The 22,921-nt window shown below is 33.9% G+C and overlaps 8 protein-coding genes across 8 annotated transcripts in view; 1 reads left to right on the forward strand and 7 right to left on the reverse strand.

Moving 5' to 3' along the window:
- Positions 1-1,075: 1,075 nt before the first annotated feature.
- Yif1 (Yip1d-interacting factor 1) lies at positions 1,076-4,401 on the reverse strand. The gene is made up of 7 exons (XM_013315124.1): positions 4,246-4,401; positions 3,886-4,083; positions 3,709-3,794; positions 3,283-3,450; positions 2,823-2,946; positions 2,131-2,393; positions 1,076-1,493 (listed from the first exon to the last, which is right to left on the reverse strand). The coding sequence occupies exons 1-7, from the start codon at positions 4,268-4,270 to the stop codon at positions 1,245-1,247; spliced, it is 1,113 nt and encodes a 370-aa protein (XP_013170578.1). The 5' UTR covers positions 4,271-4,401; the 3' UTR covers positions 1,076-1,244.
- A 485-nt stretch (positions 4,402-4,886) lies between these two features.
- On the forward strand, positions 4,887-6,590 carry LOC106119979 (transmembrane protein 179). The gene is made up of 5 exons (XM_013315127.1): positions 4,887-5,044; positions 5,138-5,281; positions 5,382-5,543; positions 5,925-6,009; positions 6,318-6,590. Exons 1-5 carry the CDS (start codon positions 4,935-4,937, stop codon positions 6,498-6,500), a joined length of 684 nt encoding a protein of 227 aa, XP_013170581.1. The 5' UTR covers positions 4,887-4,934; the 3' UTR covers positions 6,501-6,590.
- A 1,267-nt stretch (positions 6,591-7,857) lies between these two features.
- Positions 7,858-13,220, reverse strand: LOC106119895 (zinc finger protein 184-like). Its single transcript, XM_013315022.1, has 6 exons — positions 13,039-13,220; positions 12,726-12,853; positions 12,418-12,552; positions 12,282-12,334; positions 9,326-9,941; positions 7,858-9,288 (listed from the first exon to the last, which is right to left on the reverse strand). Exons 1-6 carry the CDS (start codon positions 13,145-13,147, stop codon positions 7,921-7,923), a joined length of 2,409 nt encoding a protein of 802 aa, XP_013170476.1. The 5' UTR covers positions 13,148-13,220; the 3' UTR covers positions 7,858-7,920.
- On the reverse strand, positions 9,977-11,117 carry LOC106119980 (oocyte zinc finger protein XlCOF15-like). Its single transcript, XM_013315128.1, has one exon. The coding sequence runs from the start codon at positions 10,816-10,818 to the stop codon at positions 10,024-10,026; it is 795 nt and encodes a 264-aa protein (XP_013170582.1). The 5' UTR covers positions 10,819-11,117; the 3' UTR covers positions 9,977-10,023.
- On the reverse strand, positions 11,058-12,261 carry LOC106119978 (zinc finger protein 260-like). The gene has a single exon (XM_013315126.1). The coding sequence runs from the start codon at positions 12,247-12,249 to the stop codon at positions 11,152-11,154; it is 1,098 nt and encodes a 365-aa protein (XP_013170580.1). The 5' UTR covers positions 12,250-12,261; the 3' UTR covers positions 11,058-11,151.
- A 364-nt stretch (positions 13,221-13,584) lies between the features above and the next one.
- Positions 13,585-15,391, reverse strand: LOC106120067 (uncharacterized). The gene is made up of 3 exons (XM_013315242.1): positions 14,545-15,391; positions 14,157-14,320; positions 13,585-13,708 (listed from the first exon to the last, which is right to left on the reverse strand). Exons 1-3 carry the CDS (start codon positions 15,293-15,295, stop codon positions 13,610-13,612), a joined length of 1,014 nt encoding a protein of 337 aa, XP_013170696.1. The 5' UTR covers positions 15,296-15,391; the 3' UTR covers positions 13,585-13,609.
- A 4,479-nt stretch (positions 15,392-19,870) lies between these two features.
- Positions 19,871-22,377, reverse strand: LOC106120006 (serine/threonine-protein kinase D1-like). Its single transcript, XM_013315159.1, has 5 exons — positions 22,236-22,377; positions 21,489-21,719; positions 20,786-20,969; positions 20,404-20,586; positions 19,871-20,123 (listed from the first exon to the last, which is right to left on the reverse strand). The coding sequence occupies exons 1-5, from the start codon at positions 22,341-22,343 to the stop codon at positions 19,945-19,947; spliced, it is 885 nt and encodes a 294-aa protein (XP_013170613.1). The 5' UTR covers positions 22,344-22,377; the 3' UTR covers positions 19,871-19,944.
- A 250-nt stretch (positions 22,378-22,627) lies between these two features.
- The window catches only part of LOC106119896 (serine/threonine-protein kinase D1-like), a 41,205-nt gene continuing 40,911 nt past the window's right edge, over positions 22,628-22,921 (reverse strand). Inside the window, exon 11 of the mRNA XM_013315023.1 lies at positions 22,628-22,637. Coding sequence (XP_013170477.1) covers positions 22,628-22,637 — 10 coding nt within the window. The remainder of the gene's footprint in view (positions 22,638-22,921) is intronic.

A 22,921-nucleotide genomic window follows, 5' to 3' on the forward strand; every position in this document is an offset into this window, starting at 1 on the left:
TATAAATTTGTTTACAATTAGATTTGATCATTACTTAAAACCAAATTTCTTCAAACTCAAAACACTTTAATATTTGATAGTCTTACTGCAAAACTCATCATTTTGATCAAACGGAGAATTCCATGATAAAAAATGATTTAGACTTTTTTTGTTTTGCTATTTAATCTAACACAAAATTAAGAGCAAAATGTAATAAACAATACCTTCCTGAATCTGTCGAGTAATTACAAAAAACAAGTATATTATATTTTAGGTGTTCCTTAATTCTTTTGATTAACGTCTCTTTATGATTACGTGCTTACTCCGGAACAGTCCGGCGATGACGTCAGTATTGGTATAGCCCTCTCATGTATTCCCATACGTTTGTCTCGCTCTGATGCGACAGCCGAGCATTGTTCGGATGTTCTATGACTAAATGAAGCCTATGTCAATTGAGAAATAAGGAATATTTTAGGTGTTAGTTACTATTGGTAATATGAAACAAAATTAAGTAAAATGCCTTGAAAACATCAAATATAATCTATAGTTTTCAGATATCTTAGCGGCTCTTAACTTCGAGTCGCTGCGCACACAATTATAGGTGTAGGCGAGGCGTAGCTGAATGCGGGGGAGGGCAGTGCACATCGCGCTGATGACCTTGAGCCACCAAGATATTTGAAAAGAACTATACCAAATAATAATAAATGCTTTTGATTACAGAGTATAAATACATTCACATTTATGACAAAAGGTAAATCATCTAAGCGTTGAAAAGGTTAAAAAAAAATATAGAAAAAAATATGAAAGGTAAGCTACAGAAATCTTACAATATCATGCACATATGCGTAGACTTTTGCAATTTTAATAATATGCAGTAACAAAAGGAACTAAAAATTGCGATTTTTGAGGAATTACTAAGCCCTTTAATACATATTATATTGCCGATTGGTTCCCACTGCCAAAACACCAATACAAAATATTATCTCAGTCTTCTCCAGGAAAATGAGTAGGATTACATTTATGACAGTGGAAGCCGACGATTTATGATGAATTTACATTACTTAATTATCAATATTACTTTTGTTATTTATAAGTCAAGAATGCCATTATTTTGTCGCAACAGTAATTCAAATCTTAAAAAAGTTAACCAATTTATCTTTATAAAAATTTGTTAAGCAAATAAAAAAATCTGTTTTTTACAATTTAAAAAAAATATTAATAAATGACTGTATCCCGACATATAAAATCCTCTTATGAGGTCCTCATTATCGTACCAATGGTGGTAAACTGACCACTTGACTAGGTATTAAATGGTAAGTCAACCACCAGGACAGTAACGGTTGGGTGATAGCTACAAACAATAAGAAGTAAACTCTTCGTTTTGTTCCTCCCGCTGTGGGTTTAGACCAGTTGTCAGCGTACGGATTAGGTGAAGAATAAGCATTTGGATAACCATAACTCGGTTGCTCAGGCCCTGGTGCACCTGAGAGTAGTTGTAGACGAAGAGTTTTTACCTGAAATATAATACGAGATTTTTTTTTATGAACACATTTTCTCAATTTATTTAAATAACATATTTTTAATTTAAAATCCAATTATTTGTATGTCCACACAAATCATGCTGACATTATATTATAAAAACAAAAGTTTAGTTTTATAGATGTTTGTTAGAAGGTATTTTTAGAACAGCTCAATGGATGTCAATGAAAATAAACATAGATGTAGGATATAATCTGGAATAACATCATCATCAGCTCACTTTACGTCCCCACCGAGGGGCCCGGAGCCTACTCTAAGTTAAGGGTGGAATAACATATGGGCTAGGAACTATTTTCTTTTAATTCCGCGCCGATGGAATCAGAAGCAAAAGCTATTAGGTTACAAAAACCTTTGCCAACATATTTTTAAACATTATTATCCTTTAGCGCGAATGACGCGCTTTCGTTACAAAGTCAAGTGTCAGAATGATTAGTGAGGGGACATAAATGTCGACATTTCAGTAAGACAAGTATTGCCAGTACACCGGCACAGAGTCGGATTTTCTTCCTAACAAAATGTTAACACATTCAACGCTACTGTGATTTAATAACGTGAAATCGGTGAATTAGTGGAACTGAAAATGTTAAATAATAGTATACTATGATTACTCACCAGAAAATAAGACAGAGCAAAACTGCTGTACACCAAAGAGCAATAATATCCTGTCTTTCCGAGTATCAAACCAGCGAGGAGACTACCAATCATAATAGTATATTTATATCCTGAATATGCCAGCAAATCCAAAGTTTTGAGGTTAGTTGTTGTATTTGTAATATACAATGTCACCAGATATAATATCATTTCAAAGATAATGTATGCGAGTGCACTTGACGCTTGTATACCAATCTGTTCAGGAGAAAATCTGTGCTGGAGACCTGGAATAGATTACACAAAGAAAGTTAACTCCTATACTCTAAGATGTTGCAACTTAAACAGTCTTTTAATTAGCAAATTATAAAAATTCATGTATTTTTTAATAAATAGTGTCGTGTACTTAAAAGGTTACGTGAATGTGTAGGGGTATGTGTAAATTTACAGATTTTAATATAGAAATCTGTGAAAAAAGTTCAGACCAATCATATAAAGTGCACACAAAAGTACATATTATACATGAAAAATTATCTCAAATGTACTTAAGGCTTAGTAACTTTATTTAAGATGAAAATTAAAGTGGTAAACTTATTGTAATAAGACGAGAGGTTACATAAACTAGGGTAAGAGAGAAACCTCTATAAGACGAAAATATAGTGGTCCCTTGGACTCTTATACAGATTTGACTATATATAAAAAGAGGAAAGTATTACCAAGCATGAATCCTGCTAATAACACATAAGTTACGTAGCCCATTGACGGTATGTAGAGATCTGGCGCGTTAATATCATATCGTGGTTGTACCGGTGTGTCCTGGTCATATTTCACCATCCAATCCTAGAAGAAAAATAAAAGAAATGAACTAGTAAGAAAAACATTAAAATAACCTTAAATTTGTGTATCGTTGTTTGTCGAATAGGCTAATTTTTAATTGTAGGCTAACGAAGTTACGGACGACCGATAGTTTTTTAATCAGGCCCTTCATATACACAATGATGATTTGCCAGCTCAAGTTGTGACCTTGACATAGCTTGCGAACAATTGGCTTTGCACATGATCTTCATAATATATATGATCAGAAAATTCTAAGATTTACGTTGGTTTATGTATCAAAGGTCTAAGTGTCAAGTTACCAAAGGCACAATCACACATCTAATAAAAAATCTTACCTACCTTATGTGTGTACGGAAAGATGATTAGTAATAACTTCTTTATGACGTAACGTGTGTCAACTGCAAAATAATATCGTAGTCGTGACACAGGTACGTAACGACCAATCTCACGCTGTACCACCTCCCGACCCTGAGCGGCCAACTGGTTACCATACTGTAAAGCCATATTCTGAAACCGGATGCAATAAAGTGTTTAGTTATTTATTCAAGTTCCTTATTTTGCTCAATGGCCGTAACTAAAATGAAGACACACAAATATAGATAATATAGTAGATGCCTATTAATTTTAGTACACAAATTGTGATTCAAGGAAATAAAGTTAATATTTCAGAAGGTGAAAAAGAAATGTAACGGTCAACAAAATTAATAAAATGTTGATATTTATTTAAAAAAACTGAGTACAAAAAGTATTGAGAGAAATGTTTACCTGCACTGCAGGTTGTTGCAAAAAGGAACCAATTTGAGCTGGTGACGCCATTGGTGCCTGACCATAACCACTTGCATAACTTAAATCTGAAATTAGAATGTTTTAAGCATTTTAAAAAGTTATTCAAAAAAAATACTATAGTTTTCTCTTTGAAAAGCACTAATACAAGTGACTTACTTCCAGATGGTTCTGTTGCAGCAAAATCCTGTCCATGATCTAATTCTATTCCCTCTTGGTATGGCGGTGGCGGTCCGGCAGGTGGATATCCAGGGTTGTACATCGGATTGGGGCTATACTGCTGAACCGGTGAGGGTGCCCCCATAGCCGAAACATCACTGACTCTTTTCGCCTTCCTTGGACCGCCTGAAAGACTAACTAAAGAAAACAAAATCTATTTATAAATCCTCAATTTCTGTTTTTTAATTAATAATATAATTTCGACCAACAATGATGAAGTGTTTTTTAGTGCAGACAAAATATCTCAAAAAGTAAGAATTGATAACATGTGATAGTAGAACAGAATTATTAGCAACTTACCGTTTCTAGAAGCGTTGAAATTCATTTTTTATAACAATATTAGGTCAAATGAAGTGAATTATCATAATAAAAGTTCGGTTAACTTAATTTATTTTATACTTTGATTGAAACACATCATCAACGTCCGATTTGTCTTATTCTGACATTATGATTTTAATTGACATTTGACATTTGACATTAAAATTGGTTCTACGCAGTTTTACGCAATTATAAATTGGGAATCCTACCGTGCGAGCACAGCGATTTGGGGTCGATTTTCTATATTATTTAGTTTTATTTTTAGTTTAGTTTAGTTTTAGTATATAGTTTATTTATTATAGTATAAATTAATTCATTTGTTTTGTAGTGGTTAGTTAGTTATTATAACTTGTTCAAGACCACTATTCTCTATACGGAGATCAGCGTTCAGGATACATATAAAATCTACCATTACCCTTCACGTTATGGACTTAAATCTTATTATTATACGAGGTAGGTCTCTTACGTTTTATTTGTATTTGAATAGGTCTTAAATCAATCAATTTAAAAATTTATAGTCTGTTAAATCTTGTTGTTGACAATGACAATTTGACATTGACGTTTTCTTTATTTATCAATTTGTCATCGGGTCAGGCAACAAATATTTTGATTTTGTGTTTTCTTAAGACTTTAAAAACACAAAGAAAGATTCATTTTCAGATTTTAAAAAAATGGCTCTAACAAATGTCCTTTTGTTGAGTCAGATTGCTGGTTACGTTATAGGCTTTATTTTGTCATTATGTATCATTGTGCCTATGAGCATGCATCAGGATGAGTTTGGGTCAGTACCTTTTTTAATGTTTTTAACTTTCTAGCTAAATTGATCATTTTTAACTGAGCATGTCACATTTAAAACCGATATTTTTGTCAACAGAGGTCACTGCCTCTTGTTCTCAAAAGGAGCATGGCAGGAGGAGGATGGACAGCTGCTGGTGTCTTGGGCTTCTCAGGCATACTGCAATTATGTTATCGCTATTGGTGTACTCATGTTCATAGTCTGTCTTGTACAAATATACAGGTATGTTTTATTTTTTAAATTTTATTAAGTACAGTAAAGTCGCAGCATGAATTTGTTTCTTCATTTAGATATAAATCTTTACCATCCAATGTTATTTCAGACTGTCTATATTCATGTACAAAGGACAAGACAGCTCCTTCCTGTCTGCATTCATAGAGGCAGTGGGTTGCATGTCTCTTTGTGGACTGGCTGTGTCTGCTGCCTGTATTGTAACATTGGGATTTATGAACTGGTGTCAGATCATTGTAGAGAGGTTCCCAAGGTAAGTCAGCATATTTTTTTCAATTTAACAATTAATTTCTAGACTTGTGTTAAGACAAATTATATAATAAATAGCTGTTGCCTATGACTCCATCCATACTGGATTAAAAAAAAACTTAATTAGTAGCCTATGTGTTTTTCCAGGCAATGTTCTATATGTATGCCAAATTTCAGCGAGATGCATGCAGCAGTTCTGGAGATACCTTCAAACACACATCCATCCATTCATCCAAACAATCACATTTATAAGTGTATTGAATGGTCTGGTTTTAACCTTCAACCATGGTATAGATGTCCATACTCATAACTTTATAATTAAGGTCTTGGCGAGTTGTGATTTTGTCGGTTTAAAAAATCATTTTGAATGATTATTCTGTTGTAGTTGTGAGGATGCTGCAGGTCAAGATATTGATAAGAGAGATAAAATATCCACCAATGGTTTCTACATTGAAATGGGAACAGCACAAGTAAGTATTAAATTAAGTTAATTACATAACTTAAAGGTTTTAAATAAAAAAAGAATGATTTAAAAAGTTTAACTTAATAATGACATTTTATTTATATAAATATATATATTTTTTGAGTACAATTATAACTGTGGCCTGCGACTCTGTCTATAAAGAAAAACTTAATTAGTAGTCTACATGTTCCTACAGACTATGTTCTACATCTATTTCAAATTAACAATTCTAACATATATTTGTATTTATAATATTAAGTAAGAAGTAAGATTTATATGTATTACAAAAATGTAATTTGTGTAACTTTCCAACAGTTTGGTGCATGGGGTGCATTTGCGACATGGGTTGGTCTTGCAGTATTTTCCACATTGAAAGTGTGTCGGTACCATCAGCTGCAGAACATCCAGGTCTCAATGTACAGAGAACGGCAGCGCTTGGTTAATGAAAATGAATCGCCCACAGCAGTGGAAGGCAGGTCCACACCTCCAATGCGTTAATTATTGTTGTAAGTGAAGACTTACTTATTTAAATTTACACAAAGAAGTTTAGATTTTTCATTTATTATAAATTAAACTTTTTTCAATATGTAAACAAAAGATTTAATTATCTGTATGTACTAATATTATAAAAAAAAGTGTGAAGTGATCAAAAGTAGAGTGAATAGGCACTTACTAAGCTAGCGTGTACCATCTTTCGACCAAATCTCCACTTCACCAGGTGGGATCGTGGTCAAGCGTTAGCTTATAAAACGTAAAAAAAAAAGTTTGTTTTTGATGTGTGTTGTTTACGTTTTTTTTTAATTAAAATGGTATGTGATATTTAATTTATAGTTAAAATACTTATTTAACGATACATATAAGAATTTTTTTATTGTAATTTATAGGTTGTCAGTGTAATTTTTTTTTTTTTTTGTAGAAAATAATATTTGTAATTTTTAGTTGATTATGTAATCTGTATAAAATAATTTTTAAATAATGTTGGCAAGAAAATGGCCATTCAGATATTGTTTGAATGTTCATTATGAAATTATTTGATGAAAATAACATTTTTCTTTACAAATTTGCCACAAGAATTTACTATTACAATATTTTTAACATTGAAATAGATTTTTTTTTACAATTAGCTAAAATTCCAAAGTTACTGCTGAATAAAACCTAGATTCATTTCTTACATAAGTTACAACGCGGAAAAATTGTTCATTTAAAAAAAAATTACTTTGTTTATTTTATTTAAGTAAAAAGTGATAATTAGTAGCAAATAAAATTATTGCGGAAACGTAAATACGTCACTTTTAAAAGGTTAAAGTATACTTTAACCTTTTAAATGCATTTTGGATATGAATATGGGTAATATCCTCGCTCAGTGGCACAGTTTACAGGCAAAGTTTACCTTGTCTGATTATATTTAGCAATAGACTTGTGGTTAGAGTGAACACAATAATTATGTTATAATTTATTTCTTAATGCCTTTTTATATGTAAAAAAGACATTGATATTATTTATTCGAGAATTAGTCTTTTGTATAAAAATATATAAAGTCTAATTCCAATTACAATGATTTTGCATTTGAAGAATAATTCACTTTTATATTTGAAAATTACAAGTTAATTTTTTTAACATCTTTAACTTTAAAATATATGATCTCATTGAAACGTTTCATTCATCAATTTTATGTAAATAATTTAATGTAACCAGTAAAATGTAATCATTCGATATATGTATAACATATGACACGTTGGAAATTGAAAATAAAATATTAAATATTAAACTTTTGTTTTATTAATACTATTTAATGATAACATATGTACAATATCACTACAATAAATGACAAGAATCGATTAAAACTTTAAATAATTACATAATAAAATAATCAGTCTTAATGTAAAATAATATCAAATAAATTTAAATTAGGAAAAAATTAATCTCCAGCGATGTATTCTTTATGTTTCTTGATCAAATGAGCTCGGAGGTACCTGAGCTGAGAGAAGCGATGGCCGCAGTGAGAACAGATATGGTGGTGTATGGTATGTGTCTTCTGATGACGACGCAGATCATCCACCACATTGAAGCGCCGGCCGCACGTCTGGCAGACCAGCGATCGATCCTCCGAGTGCCTCTTCATGTGACGCAGAAGATGCGTGCGCCAGCGGAACGAGCGGTTGCATTTACTGCAAGGCCATTTATTCATATCCAGGTGAATCTGCTCGTGGCCGTATAAGTTTGCCCGCGTGAAGAACGTCTTCAGGCAGTACTTGCACTCGAAGTTCTTCTTTATGCCAATGTGGATGACACTTATGTGCTGCGTGAGAACTTGCTTGTTTCGGAACTTTTTGTTACACATGTCGCATTCCACTTCCTCAAATCCGTGCGAACTTTTTACGTGATAAGTGTAGCTGGACGGGACGGTGAACACCCGGGGGCAGTACTTGCAGCGGCGCGGCTTCTTCTTCCTCTTGACCTTTAGTTTACCGACGCTCTCCATGAATATCTCGACGTTGTCGACCTGTTTGCTGGGACCGTTAATTTCGAGCGGCGTATCAAGGTCCTCGCCCACTTCTACTGGCGCAGGTTTGTTTTCTTTTTGCTTCTCTTGCAATTCTTTAATCGCCTTGGAAACCGCATTTGATATCTGTTCCTTACTGACTTGTGAACTCCTGGGTTTTCTAGTCCTTTTTTGTGTGGTTTCTTTTTTATCACCTGGTTTGGGTTTAGGAGTGCATGTTTTGTTGTTATTAGTTTGGCGCTTTTTTTTCTCTGTTGGCTTTTTCGTGGGTTCTGAATTTTTAGGGGTTTTCGCGGTTTCTGTATTTTTAGTTTTTTTTACGGTCACTGTATTTTTAGGTTTATTTGCGGTTTCCGAATTCTTAGGTTTTTTCGCGGCTTGTGAGTTTTTAGTTTTTTTTGCGGTTTCTGTTTTTTTAGCATTTACCGAGGAATTAGGCTTTTCAGTTTTTTCCGCAGATGGTGCATTCGTAACTTGTTTCGCAGGTCCTGTCGTTGTAGGTTTTTCCATTGGTTTTGTTTGTCTACGTTTTCTTGTGGGTTCTTCTTCTTCGTATACATCATCGTCGTCGCTTATGACGTATTGAAATGGATCGCGTTCGCGGAAAGGAAGCAAATCCTCCGAATGCATAGAGATCAAGTGCTCGGGGTAATCCTCTTCGCTTTGTTTGACGCCGCAGTATTCGCAAATTTTTCTATTGTCTCCTATACGCTTGTTGAATCCGATAGATAGCCCAACGAATTCTATGGAATCCTTACACCTGTAACAAATCGGGCTCGTCAACTAAACACTACGTTATTTTCTACTGATTTTAATCTACGCCGTGTGTTTTATAATGAGCGTTAAGTTGACTGCGAAGACGGAAAGATTTGCCGCAGGAGCACGTGTGAGCTTTTTCTCCTGTATGGACGGTGACATGCGCCCTTAGTTCCCCGCCTCGTTTGAACTTTGCACCGCATTTTATACAGCTGAATTTGCACTCTTGTTGGTGAATTTTCCGATGCATGCGAAGCGCCGCGCTAGACTTGGACGCTTTGCCGCAAATGTCGCAGACAAAGTCTCTGCTCTCCGAGTGGGATTTCATATGGTCCCGAAGGTGAGCGTTCCTTGAAAAGGTTTTGTCGCATACGGTACAAGAGAAAGGTCGGTGTTTTGCATGTATGGCTTTGCTATGACGAGCCAGATTTCCGCTGTCATTGAACGCTAGCCCGCAAGTATGACAACTGTATCTTTTCTCTCCGATGTGCGCACGCATGTGCCGTTTCCACGATCCGATTGAAATATTTTTGCCACAAATATTGCAGTGAGCGTACTTTTTCCCATTTTCATTTGTTATTGTAAGGGGTTTGATTTCCTTCCCTGTGTCAAGGGAGACGTTATTTTCGAGTTCATTTGTATCCACTTCTACTTCGACCTTAATTTCTTTCATTGTTATACTGAAAAGAAAATTGATTTCTTTTTATTATTTTACTTTTATAATTGTAGTACGAATACTTAAATTATACGACGGCGGAATAATCACTGATACTGTCCAACGTGATTAAATACAGAATCGTTTACAAGTTGTTTGGGAGGTTCGCTTTGATGTACTCTCTTGTAGTGGTGTTTGAGCGCCCGCAGTTGCCTGAAGGCGGCGCCGCACACGAGACAGGCGTGCGGTTTGGGATTGGTATGGGCGAGCGCGTGGCTGTGAAGGTCGTGCTTCTGTCGGAAGGCTTTGCCGCAGTGAACGCACACGTGGGGCCGTTCACCAGTGTGCTTCAACCTGTGCCTCGTGAGGCCGGATCGGAGCCGGAACTTAGCCCCGCACTCGGCGCACTGGAAAGGATATTGTTCGCTGTGAGTTTTCAAGTGCACATGCAACGACCCACTCTGAGTGAACCGTTTTCCGCAGTGCGAGCAGACGAAGGGCCGCTCTCCGGTGTGGATTCGTAAGTGTTGCTTCAGATTTTGCGTGTTGGCGAAGTTCTTAGGACAGAAGCTGCAGGAATGCCGGCGCAACCTCTGGTGCGTCTCCGTCAGATGCCGTTGCAAACCGTTTGGAGTTCTAAACTGTTTGCCGCAGACGTGACATACGCACGGTCTTTCCCCTGTGTGAATACGTTTGTGAAATATGTAAGTGTGCACGGTGCTTAAATTTTTGTCGCATATTTTGCATGCAAAGAAAACCTTTCCGTCGATTTTTCTTTGCACATCGTTTAATTCCAGTCTAGTTTCTTCGTCCATTTTTCCTTTGCGCATATTCCATTCGGACAAATCGTCAAAATTGTTCATATCTTCATCTCCATTACATCCATCACTTCTGTCCTCCATTATTACTTCGGAATCACTGGAGTCCGAAAAGTCTAAGTAATCGCTCGTATTTTTCTCGTGTTCTATCACATAATGATTTCTAAAATTAACTAAAGCATTATAGAAATTTTTATACAAATCGTTCGATTTTTCATTTGCTATCGCAGCGAGAGGACGATCATCATTATCAGAGTCGTCACCAACAGCGACACTTCCACTAGATGTAGATAAAGTATCCAATTTAATATTTTTCTTAGAATCGTTTATAATTTCATTCTTATAAAGAAACCTCGATCGATATGTACCCTCGTAATTACCGCTGCTGGGTGTCCTGCAACAAAGAACCCAGGTTACTTATTTCTTCCTCCTGTGCGTATTTAAATGGTATTTGAGATGTGTGCTCCTTCGAAATTTCTTTGAACATATGTAGCATTCATAATTGCGAACGTTTAAATGTATTTCCAAATGGCGATCCAGTGTATTTTTTGCGCGGTAAGATCGGTTGCAGTATTTACAGGTGTAGGGTTTGTCTCCTGTATGGATCCTCTTGTGAATATCACGAGCGATCCTCGATGGGAAAGCTTCGCCGCAATACGAACAAACAAAACTTAAGATTCCTTTGTGTGTGATTTCCTGGTGACTCTTGAGACTGGCCTTACTCTTGTAAATTTTACTACATCTATCGCATGGGTATTTTTCTGTAGCATCTTTGTGATTTTTCATATGCATAAGCATGTTATATTTGTTTGAGAATGTCTTGTTACATTCTGGACACACCGCTGGTATATACTTTTGCCATTTGTCACGATGTTTAACGTCTTTGTTTTGTACATATTCATCTTTGACATGTAACTTTGTTATGTGATCTTTTAATTCATCTTTGTCGTTAGCAGTGAAGCCACAACTTCTACAAGAGTTTGATTCATTTTTCTTTTTCACATGTGCTATTTCCAGATGTTTAACAAATAATTTGGTATCGTGATATAAAGTGTCGCAGCAGTTAACTCCGTCTTCAATGCAAACCTCAATATGTCGATTCAAATGACAGATGAGACGTGTTGGGGATGAAAAGGAACTTTCACAAAAGGGACAACGAAATCTTTTTAATTTAACTTCATTTACTTCCTTTTCTGATTCTACATCTATTGTTGGATCCTCTATTAACATTTCAACAATAGACACATTTTCTTTTAAGAATGTTTCTGTTGTTAATTCTTTACAATCATTATTATGTTGTGATCGGAGATGTTCAACAAATCTATTCAATGTAGGTAATTGATTATCACATGTTTCACAAAGAAATTCTAATCCTGAATTCAATAAATTTGCATCAGCTATTTGGAATGTTTTAATTATAATATCTCTTACATTTGATAGAGATAATTCCGCTTCTAACCTGAAATAGTGTTTACGTAATTTTTTATTTATGAAACCCATAATGTTGGATTTCATAAATAAATAAAAAAAAATACAGATATACTTACTTTCCTTTTGCTCTCATTTCATATATTTTTTCATGGATTTTACTGTTTTCATCCTGAAATAAAAAAATATTTTATATTAGACCATCGATTGTCTCACATCAAGTTGTGTTAAGGTACAAATAATTGAACAACAAACTTCAAGGAGTTCCGTAAGCTTTTTCTTGAGTGCGGTATCAGCCAGCGTACAATTCTGCACGAGATCATGCCAGGATATAAGTGTGCTGACACATTGGTAACAAACCACTTGGGGTAATACATCCTCTTCTGATACCTGTTGTATAGAGAAATAGTTAAAATTAAAGAAAAAGTAGTTTTCACCTAATTAACAATACGGTAGCGTTTTTGATATAGCATCTACGTGATAAGATCAATTTGGGGAAGGGGGGAATTCAAGTCTTTTTTATTTTTTTTTCTTGTCAAATATTTCTTTCGAAAGTTAATTACCTGAATGGAAAGATATTTATGTATTTTCTCAGCTAATTTATTCTGTAAACCTTCTCCTATGAAGATTGGTACAACAAATTCTGTAACAGCTGCACAGGTTCGACAGACATTTGTAAAATCTTCAATATCTGAAATAAAAAAGGTTTTTATTCTATAACAATTAGTTACAATCATTATAAATGCAAATACTAAATATTGTTATGCAATTGCAATGCAACGCAAAGCAAGCTGTAAACCATAATCTATTACGAATATGGTCTTTTTCATTATGCAGTTAATATTATAAACATTTTTGTGTAACTTAAATACTTACTTTCGAGATTGATTCGACTTGTATCAGGTTCATTTTCATCTTGTGTTTCAGCTTCTTTAGAATCTTTAGAAGGATTTGATAAAAATATTTTTTCCGTGTCGTTATTCATTGTACTTTATGTTAGAATTATGTAAAAAAAAATATCTACAACAAACTTTTGGTACATTATGTTTTGAATAGTCAATATTTTGACAGAAGGAAGTTTTTGAATCAAAGAGTACTTATGTCAAAGAGTTATTGATTTTTTAAAACGTGTTACGTTCCATTATTTCAATGTATTTTTTACAAGATTTTATGGAGACCGTGTTGTTATTTAGTAGACTGAACTTGAAACTTATTTTAAAGTATATTGTACTTATACACAAAAGCTTCTGTTGCCTCCGTATAGGTACCGAAACGAAATAACGAATCTTTTCAAAAATCAGTTGAACCGCCTCCTTTTGTCTCCTTCCAGAAAAAAAATGCTCATCAAGTCTTTATTTATTTTCAAACAATAAATATTTACAGATTAAAATTATAACTAATAGAATTAAAAAGTAGTCTGCATTTGCGTAATTTATGTAAAAGAATGTTAATTGTGCGTTGATTTTTTGAACACTGTTCGACCAACTGTTGCTACGACCGCAGGTGTCACCATCATCGTCTTAGCCTTGTACGTGTGGATCACTTGCTGTAAAAAAAACAAAAAATAAGTTAGTCTACGAATATCAAACATATGTAAATATAACAATTTCATGTTAATGAAAATATTTAACAGTCGTTGACGTCAGGACCAACATCTGTTGCACAAAGGGACTGAAATGACCAATGCAACTCCACGACCACCGCGATTCGTCTGACGTGTCTGTGCAGAAGGGCTAAGTTTACTCCGCTTTCCCTTCCCACTCTTTTCTTATAAGGATGGGAAGGGAAAGTGGATTTAACGCATAGTATGACATCTTATGATATAAAAAGTACTGATCGTTAGCACTGTACGACCATTCATCTGTCCTAAAACGTACGCAACGCATCGTCTTTTGGAGATGTCTATGAGCAGCAGTCGTTTTGCTTTTTAGTGAAATCAAGTAATCGCTTGCCCTTTTGTCACCTTATTCTTAAGAAAAAAGTATACTTCGTACCAATACCAGTTTGATGAGGAAGACTGCAAAGGTCAGGAATGATATGGTCATGAGCGCGCTTTCAGACGAGGGGAACTCAACGTGACCGCGGGATTCCAACCTCGCGGCTCTACGCCGACGGCGGTCGTCTGCTTCATCAGGAAATGCTGAGTCTATTCTAGCTTCTAAAAAAAGACAATATAATATCTAATCTGTGGTCGAGTATATTATTTATTTAAGGTTTTCAAATATTTCTGTAGTTAAATAAAACTGGAATTACGTCTTTAATAACACAATTGTATAAGTGCATAGAAATTGTTAAGAAAGAAGGAGAAGTAAATTAAGTCGTTTACCTTGAACGTAAAGAAGCGAGGGAAAGTATTAAAAGAATCATGAAATTTTTTATTACCTATGTTCGCCATTAAAGTATCTCTTAGATCTTCTAAATATCTAATTTTGCTTTTAAAAGTTCTTCTTGTCCCGTGTTTAATAGTTTGCGAAACCACTTTTAGGAATTTTATTAGCGTTTCCATTGGATTAGTTTTGGTTTTAATTTCATCCTCATTGCTTAAGTTTTTTTTGGTACTATTATTTTTATAATCTTTATTGGTAAAATCCGGACATGGCGTAGTTGCATTTTCATGAATATTTTCCTTAATATTCCCTACACTTTCCTTTTTAATAACATTTTTAAACGATTTTATTGTACTGTTTAAGTTTAGCTTATTTTCTTTAGCATCAGGTCGATCATAATTGATCGTTTCAAATACTTTAGTTACACTTTCTTGTTTATTTCTAGAAACGTTATCAATACGTTGGTTCATCTTCGTTTGATTACCGTAATGGTGTTGACTTATAGTTTCTTGATCCTTGATATCAGTTCGTTCGAGTTTTTCGGTAGAAATGAAGTCTTCACGGTAAGGATTTCTTTTTGTATTTCCTTGTATTCGTTCATTTGTTCGTATTCTTTTGTCGTTCGGATTATTAATTCTATGGACGTGACCTTTACTCCATTGATGCTCCACAATTGACTGATTACTGTATATATTTTTGCTTGTAGTATAATCATATCTAGTTGGTTTGTATTCTTTCCGATAGTTCTGTGTTATTTCGACCCATTCTGTAGCCACTAGGAGCGGTAGAAGTATGAATACTATCATTTTGAAAGATGTTTTGTCTGTTTACATATCCTTAGTTGTGAACTGTGATGTTACTAACGACACGATTATGCCACACAGTTAAGTCAGGGGTGTAAAATTTTGGCCGGTTTTTATAAAAATCTTACGATGTCCCTTTTATTGGATATTGCGGTTATCTTATATATAAAATTCTCGTGTCACAATTTTCGTTCCCATACTCCTCCGAAACGGCTTGAACGATTCTCATGAAATTTTGTGAGCATGTTGAGTAGGCATTAGAATCGGCCAACATCTATTTTTAATCCCGCGCGAACGGAGTCGCGGACGACAGCTAGTTTTCAATGGGAGACCATAATATTTTGGTATTTTTAAAGGAATTAGATATTTTATCGATTAGAAAACAATATAAAGTTGTAATTGAAGTATTGTTCCAATGTATCAGAATATTTTTTTCGAAATGAGAAATTAGGTAAATTTTAATTTGTATTTGGAAAAAAAACTTAATATCCAAAGGTTGCTAACTCCTGGATAGTCTAAGAGCTATAGTGCAATTATCCGCTCTATGCTCAAAGTGAACCGAGGCATAAAACCCTCGTCACCGTAACGATAAAGACACTTCGAGATGGATTTCCATTGTCTAAACACATCATACTTCTGATTGTCACTGGAATAAATAGTATGAAATATTTTGAAACAGTCAACAGTGGGAATTGGTGCCTAAGCCAGGGATGGTGAACTAATGGCACACATTTAACAGAGGTAGAGCCCGCTTGAACATCTTCGCACGAATCGGCCCGGCTCGGCCGGTGAAATACCACGACCACACAGAAGACAGGCGTGAAGTGGAAGCAATTCCGCGTTTCGTCTAATGAGTGCGTCCCGGAGGCCTAATTTAGTCCTCTTTCCCTTCCCACACTTTTTCTTATAAGGAAAGGATGGTAAGTGGAAGTGGACTTTCCGAATGAGATGCATGGGAAGGGAAAATATTTTCTTTCTGTGCATCCTCTCCTCCGTCGATTAAAGGTAGTCAACGCATGTGCAATTGCGTATGTCTATGGGCAACGGTCGCTTCGCTATTTCAGCGATTTCAGGTGGCCGCTCGCTCGTTTGCCACCTTATGATATAAAAAAAAAATAGTCAATAGGTCTATGCGTTTGCCACATTCAAAAAAAAAAAGAATTTTGTTTATTTTGGGTTATCATTTCTAGTTGTATGTTATGATAAATGAGAAATAATATAAAACATTGGATAAGTTTATTAATGATATAATTATTTGTGATACATTCATCTTGTAAACTTAAGTCATTTTAATCTACTACAAAATGGACTGAATTATAGAACAACATATGTATTTTAATTCTCGTAAATAAATTTAAATTTTTCTCTGTTCTGTTCTTTTTCTTCGTTCTGCGTCATTCGCTACAAAAAAAAGTGTCAAATACAAGTTACATTTATTTAAAATGCTAACGAACCTATTGTTTGGATGGATTTAACTGACAAAACCAAGTAAATAATATTGTTCTATTAATTCAGCCTTTCGGAACTGTGTATTTGTACGTGCTGGCATAATATTAAAAGTTAAATTTACCCACTGCAATATATCACGGAATCCGGAAAAATTATTGATGTTTATCATAATTTTTATAAGATTTAAATACGTTTTTAATCTGTAACTTTTTTGACAGATGTTATTTCTTTGCAAATATTTACTTAAAACGTACTCAAATACACAGTTCCTTTATAAAACATTAATTCACATTAATTACAAAAGTCACTACGACAACATCTAACCTTAACGACAAAATATAATCTCGTATTTGTAACTAGGATTCCACAGATACTAAAATTATGAACTATTTATATTGTGGTTGGTCCAAATGTTTTTAATCTATAATTTGTTAAAAGGAGAAAGAGAGAGTAATACTATGAAGGAAAGAGACAGGAATAACAAAAGCTTCCCGCTTTAAAGAGATTTGTAAGGATTTGAATATTTTTTTATAGATTCTTAAATTAAAACATTAAAAAAAACAGCAAAGATGACTATAGATTAGATTATAGGCAATATAAAATTATAATTAAAAAAAATACTTAAAATTATTATTTTTTTTAAACGAGTATGTAACTTGTATAATTACAAAAATCGAACTGTTTTATTGTATAAAAAAAACTTAATGTATACATTTTCAAAATATTTTGCATAAAAAAAGAGATCACAGTAGTTGGAAGCTTGCATTGCAATGTATTATTAAATATAAAAAAAGTAAAAAAAAATCACAGAATTAATTAACAGAAACTGCAAACTAAAAAAAATATACTACATTAATCATATTTAATATGAAATTAAATAATTTCTGTTTAAATATTTATCTTTAATTCTTGTTTTAAATATAAAAAAAAATCTATTAAATTAAACATAACTTGGCATCGGTAATATAATTTCAACTTTTGTAAATGCCATTAACAAATTAAAAAAAAAAAATAACATTATTTAAAAAAATATATTATATTATTGGCACTATTTTCAATGTCAAAATTCTGTTAATAAACATCGGTTAAGTCGATTCGAATTAAATTTGTAGAAATTAAAAATAAATTTTTATATTCAATTTTAAATATTGGCCTTAAATTATAATTCGTAATTAAGACTGATAAAATGGCATTTTTCGATATTTTTTTAGTATTTAAACATGTACGTAGATTTATTTTAAATTCTTTTTGCACCTTCCAATAGTAAACTAGCAACACTAAATCTTTGCAAAAAACATAACCTAAAAATATCTCGCGTAAATTTTAACAATAAAAAATATTGGTCTTTAAGAAATACACATTGATTATTGTATTTTTTATAGTTAAATATTTTACCTACATATGCCATTTTATTAATCTGAATCTAGGCATAATATTTGACACTAAACTCTTGGCGGTTTGTCAAAATAAGACTAAGTAATTATTTCATACATTAAGTCACGTTAAAACAATCACTTATAATTAACCAGTAGTTTCCACTGCTTACTTATCTCTCGACAATGTTTTTATACATGTTTCAGCAATGGAAACAAATACAATAAACATTCTAATGCAATAATTTCACCTTACTATAACTACTTAGGCCGTTAACAAGAGATCTTTGTCCCAACTATCTACTTATGGCCTTGGAAATACACTGAAATTGGAAAGTTTTTTTTTATTATAGAAATTGTTTTTAAGATTTAAGAAGAAAAGCTTTTGGAAGACCTGAAATATTTTTTTTTGTATATTGTAAGAAATATTAAGTACAGTATAAAGAGAAAGATTCTACTCGTATATCGTTTATGGACTTATTAACATTTATGTACTTTGTATGAGAAATTTATATTTTTGTGTACTTGAAAGGCCTTTTGTAAAATGTATACTCTTGGTGAGATTACTACTATAATTTAATTCACGTTACTATTTAAAAATAAAAAAAATTAAAATAAAACCTTTTTTGCACGAAGGAATGTAATATATTTTTGTATTAAAAAAAATATAGAACGTATAACTTATTTTTTAAAAATCATCTATTCTTTTTAATTAATTATTTTAATATAAAATTTTCATAATAGATTAAAAATGTAAAGATATAAAAATAAATTAAATTTAATAAAATTTAATCCGTGTAATTGTAAAATAACACATTTTAAATAACTACGAAATTTTTTAATAATTATTAATAGGCCTTATAATTTTGTACTTATGGATTTTACAAAGTTATTTTTTTAAAATCAAAAAAGCAATAAAAAAAATATATAGAAATGTCAACAATTTTATGTCATAAATCCTAACCTGACATTTCGGTTAAATATTTATATTACGTTAAGATCTCGCCATAATTCTTAAGTACTAATAATATGTAAAATTATTATTTTCGTGTTAAAATTCTTAAAATTAATTTACATACTAAAGCAGCCATAAACCTTGTCAATAGAACAAAAACTAAATAAACATAGATTAAGTAAAAAAAAAGCTCTATATAAATGTGTATGTGGCAATGCCCCCGCCAAAACACAACCGAACCAACATTTTTAATCTTATGCCTTTATTTTATAAAATTTGTGAATTAAATGATATAAAATTTATTAATATTACTTAAAATAATAAAAAATAAAGGCATTTTTTTAAATTACTGTCTTGTCAGAAAAGAGTCCTAACGCTTCAGTTTTACTTTTACTAATATAAACTTTAAGCTGCGTTTTATTGTTCTGGACTTCTTCGCAACGACTGTGGCTTTGCTGGACCTGGATAAAATTAAATATAAATTTAATTACAGTACTTTGAAGTCATTAAATAGTTTCCCTCAGTAATCCCTCATTTAGTATGAGGGATACTAAGGGAACTTAAGGGAAATCCGTTGTGATCATTAAGGGTCTGAATGTACTAGTGATTCTTACTTTTTGATTACGAAAGCCTATGTGTTTTTTCTTTACTACTTTTGTCAACAAAAAATTTTGAGTAATTCAACTCTGCGTAGAACGATTGACCTTGTCAGTCTTTTTGTCCGCCTTTGTGTGCGCATACGCGTGTGTGCTAGTGAATATTTGTACGTATGTGTGTGGTCGTGTATGTATACTTGTGTGTTTGTGTGTGTAGGATACTGACGCGTCACTGTGCGGGGCGGGTGCGGGTGCGGGGTGCGCGCGGGTGGTGCGGGGTCACTGCCAGCGCGCGTCATCACTGGGATGCGTGAGGTAGCGCGCGTTGACGCGGCGCTCGAGCGCGCGCAGATCGAGCCAGGCCTCGCGCGTCTGCAGCCAGGCGTGCGCCGCGCACTTGTCCACCGACAGCCGCTTGCGTTGCTTCACTTGCAGCAAGTTGTTGATCAAGTCGATCGCTAAACAAAAATAAAAACAATCGTCTTTGGTCTTACATCGTTTATTTTGAGTCTATGAATTTGACAGGAGTATTATATGAATAATCCTAACAGACTTTGCGACCTAGTCGCTTGTCATCATCTCTTAAAACAAAAAAAAAGTTTTTAAATTCATGTTTATTACAAAACATACTGTATAGCTTGAATGTACGTGGTTTTGGAAATATGGGAATGGAAAAGTGAGCCGGACCACAGAGTGACTAGTCATATCTCTGTTTGTTTGTGTGTTTGTAGTGCATACCTTCAGCGGAGATCTCTCTCCAGGGTGTGGGTGGATACATGAAGGCTGCGTTCTGTATCTGCTCGTTGATGTCCTCATCCTCGTTGAAGGGGAATGTGCCCGATAACGACACGTATACGATGACACCCACAGACCACATGTCTAGAGATCTGTTGTAGCCCTTGTTGCGAAGCACCTCCGGGGCTAATATACAATATTATATTTATAACTCGTAGTTAAATTATTTTGACTTTTAGGTTAACTTTCTATACTTTATTATTTCTTCTTAGTTTTGAAATAAAAAAAGAAATATGTTCCAACTTAAACCTCTTTTCCACTGACAGCTACTGCAGTCGCGGTATGTCTCAGTGGCAAAGGGTTTTATATATACAAAATGACTCACCAAGATATGCAGGTGTGCCAACAACAGATCGCCTGAAGGACTTCTCCCCAATGATCCTGGCGAAGCCGAAGTCACACAACTTGACCTGCGGGAACTCATCGTCCGAGGACAGGAGCACGTTCTCCGGCTTCAAGTCGCAGTGCACGATGTTCTTCTCGTGCAGGTGCTTTAGTGCTACTAAGATCTGGAAGAATACGAGTATAACACACATATATATATATATATATATATATATATATATATATATATATATATATTGTTGTAAATAAAATAGATTAAGAAATACTCATTTGACACAAGTTTGACGTTTAATAGGTACGACAAATGTCAAAATGACATTAGTGTCTATGGAAAAATTTTGTGTTTTATAAAATTAAAATTAATTTTTGTTAAAATGTTAATTATTTTTATTTTATCTAAAGCAAATCAAACATAAAGCTTTTTCAGTAAATAATTTAATTTCAACTACAAAAATTAATAACAATTTATTTTTTCATAAAAGAAAGTATTTAGCGAATTTATTCTATACTAGCTGTTGCCCGCGACTCCGTCCACTTGGAAATAAAAAAAACTAACTTATGTGTTATTCTAGCGTATGTATATCCATTGAGTCGTTCTGGATCCATCCATCCAAACATTCGCATTTATAATATTAGTAAGATCCCTTAACATACTTGCTTAAGTAATTATAACTGCCATTTACCTGTGCCACTAAGAATTTAGTGATCCTCTCCGTAAGTCTCCCCTTTTCGTGTGAGAGTATCATCTCCAGCATATCTCCCTTCAGCTTCTCCATCACCACAAATATCCTCTCTGGAGTCTCGAACATTCTCTCCAAGTTGACAACGCCTGGATGTGACAAGTTCTGCAGGATGGCGACTTCGTTCTTCAATTGTGCTTCTTGTTTTGTTGGGAAACGGAGTTTGTCTATCACCTGTGGTTCGAATAAAGAAATTATCGATTTAGTTTTTTTTTAATTATTTATAATAGTTAATTATTATATGCTAGAATCACCATAGACAAACTACATTCATTTCGCTAAAGATCCAAAGTTTCATAATATTTTTTTAGATAAAATTTGCTTCTATTATTGTCTCATACCATTTTCTTTTATCTTACAATATTCAGGAAATTACAATAACATGATTCACGCCCGTAAATCAAAAGGGTAGGTAGAGACCGTGCAGATCTCCATTTTGGACCTAAAACTTCTTCTTCTTCTTTCACTTTTTCTACATTCATACATCTACGTATACATACGTATGGTTTTAGGTGTTAAATAACTGAAAAAATAAAATAGCGCAGTCGTTTTAGAGAGAGAAAAACGTATGGGAAATACATATGTTGGTCTCGCTCTAACGCGACTTACGAGCGTTGTTCGTACGATTCTCGTCTAAATGAATTATTTAGAATGATGAAAACGAGAAAAAATACACAAATGACATATTACCTTAATGGCGACAGGTCTCTGAGTGCGGCGATGCAGTCCGCCGTACACGATGCCGAACTGTCCGGAGCCGAGCACCTCGTCCGGGTAGATCTGGTAGAGCTGCGCCATCTCCGCCGCGCGCCCCGCCCGCCCCGCACCGCCTCCCGACACGCCCGCGCCCTCCCCCTCGCCCTCCACGCCCTCCTCCGCCTCCGCACCGCCCGCGCTCTCCTCCGCTACCATCATAACATGGCAATTATAATTATATTATTCCCTATTTTTTTTATCTTTTGGTGAATAACGAGCAAGCGGCCACCTGAATCTCCATTTGGCCATTCGCCGAATTGCACATGCGTTGTGTACTTTTAATTGACGGAGAACGAAAAGCACAGAAAGTGAATATTTCCCCTTTATCAGCATTCTCTCTTCCGTCAAATACATGTTCCTTTAAATAATAAAATGCTTCCACTTGTTGCGTGTCTTTTGTGAGATCGTGGTATATAGTATCGGTCGAGCGGCACAACGGCTATTTTAAATTTTATATACATACCACCCGCGACTCTGTCCGCCCTGTATTAAAAAAATAACTAGTAGCCTATGTATTCTTCCATACCATGTTCTATATGTATGCCAAATTTCATCGAGATCCGTCCAAACGTTCTGGAGATACCTTCAAAGAAACATCTATCCATCCATCCATTTATAAT

This window comes from Papilio xuthus, unplaced genomic scaffold, assembly GCF_000836235.2.
Source record: "Papilio xuthus unplaced genomic scaffold, Pxut_1.1 DF826961.1, whole genome shotgun sequence".
Classification (NCBI taxonomy): Eukaryota; Metazoa; Arthropoda; class Insecta; order Lepidoptera; family Papilionidae; genus Papilio; species Papilio xuthus.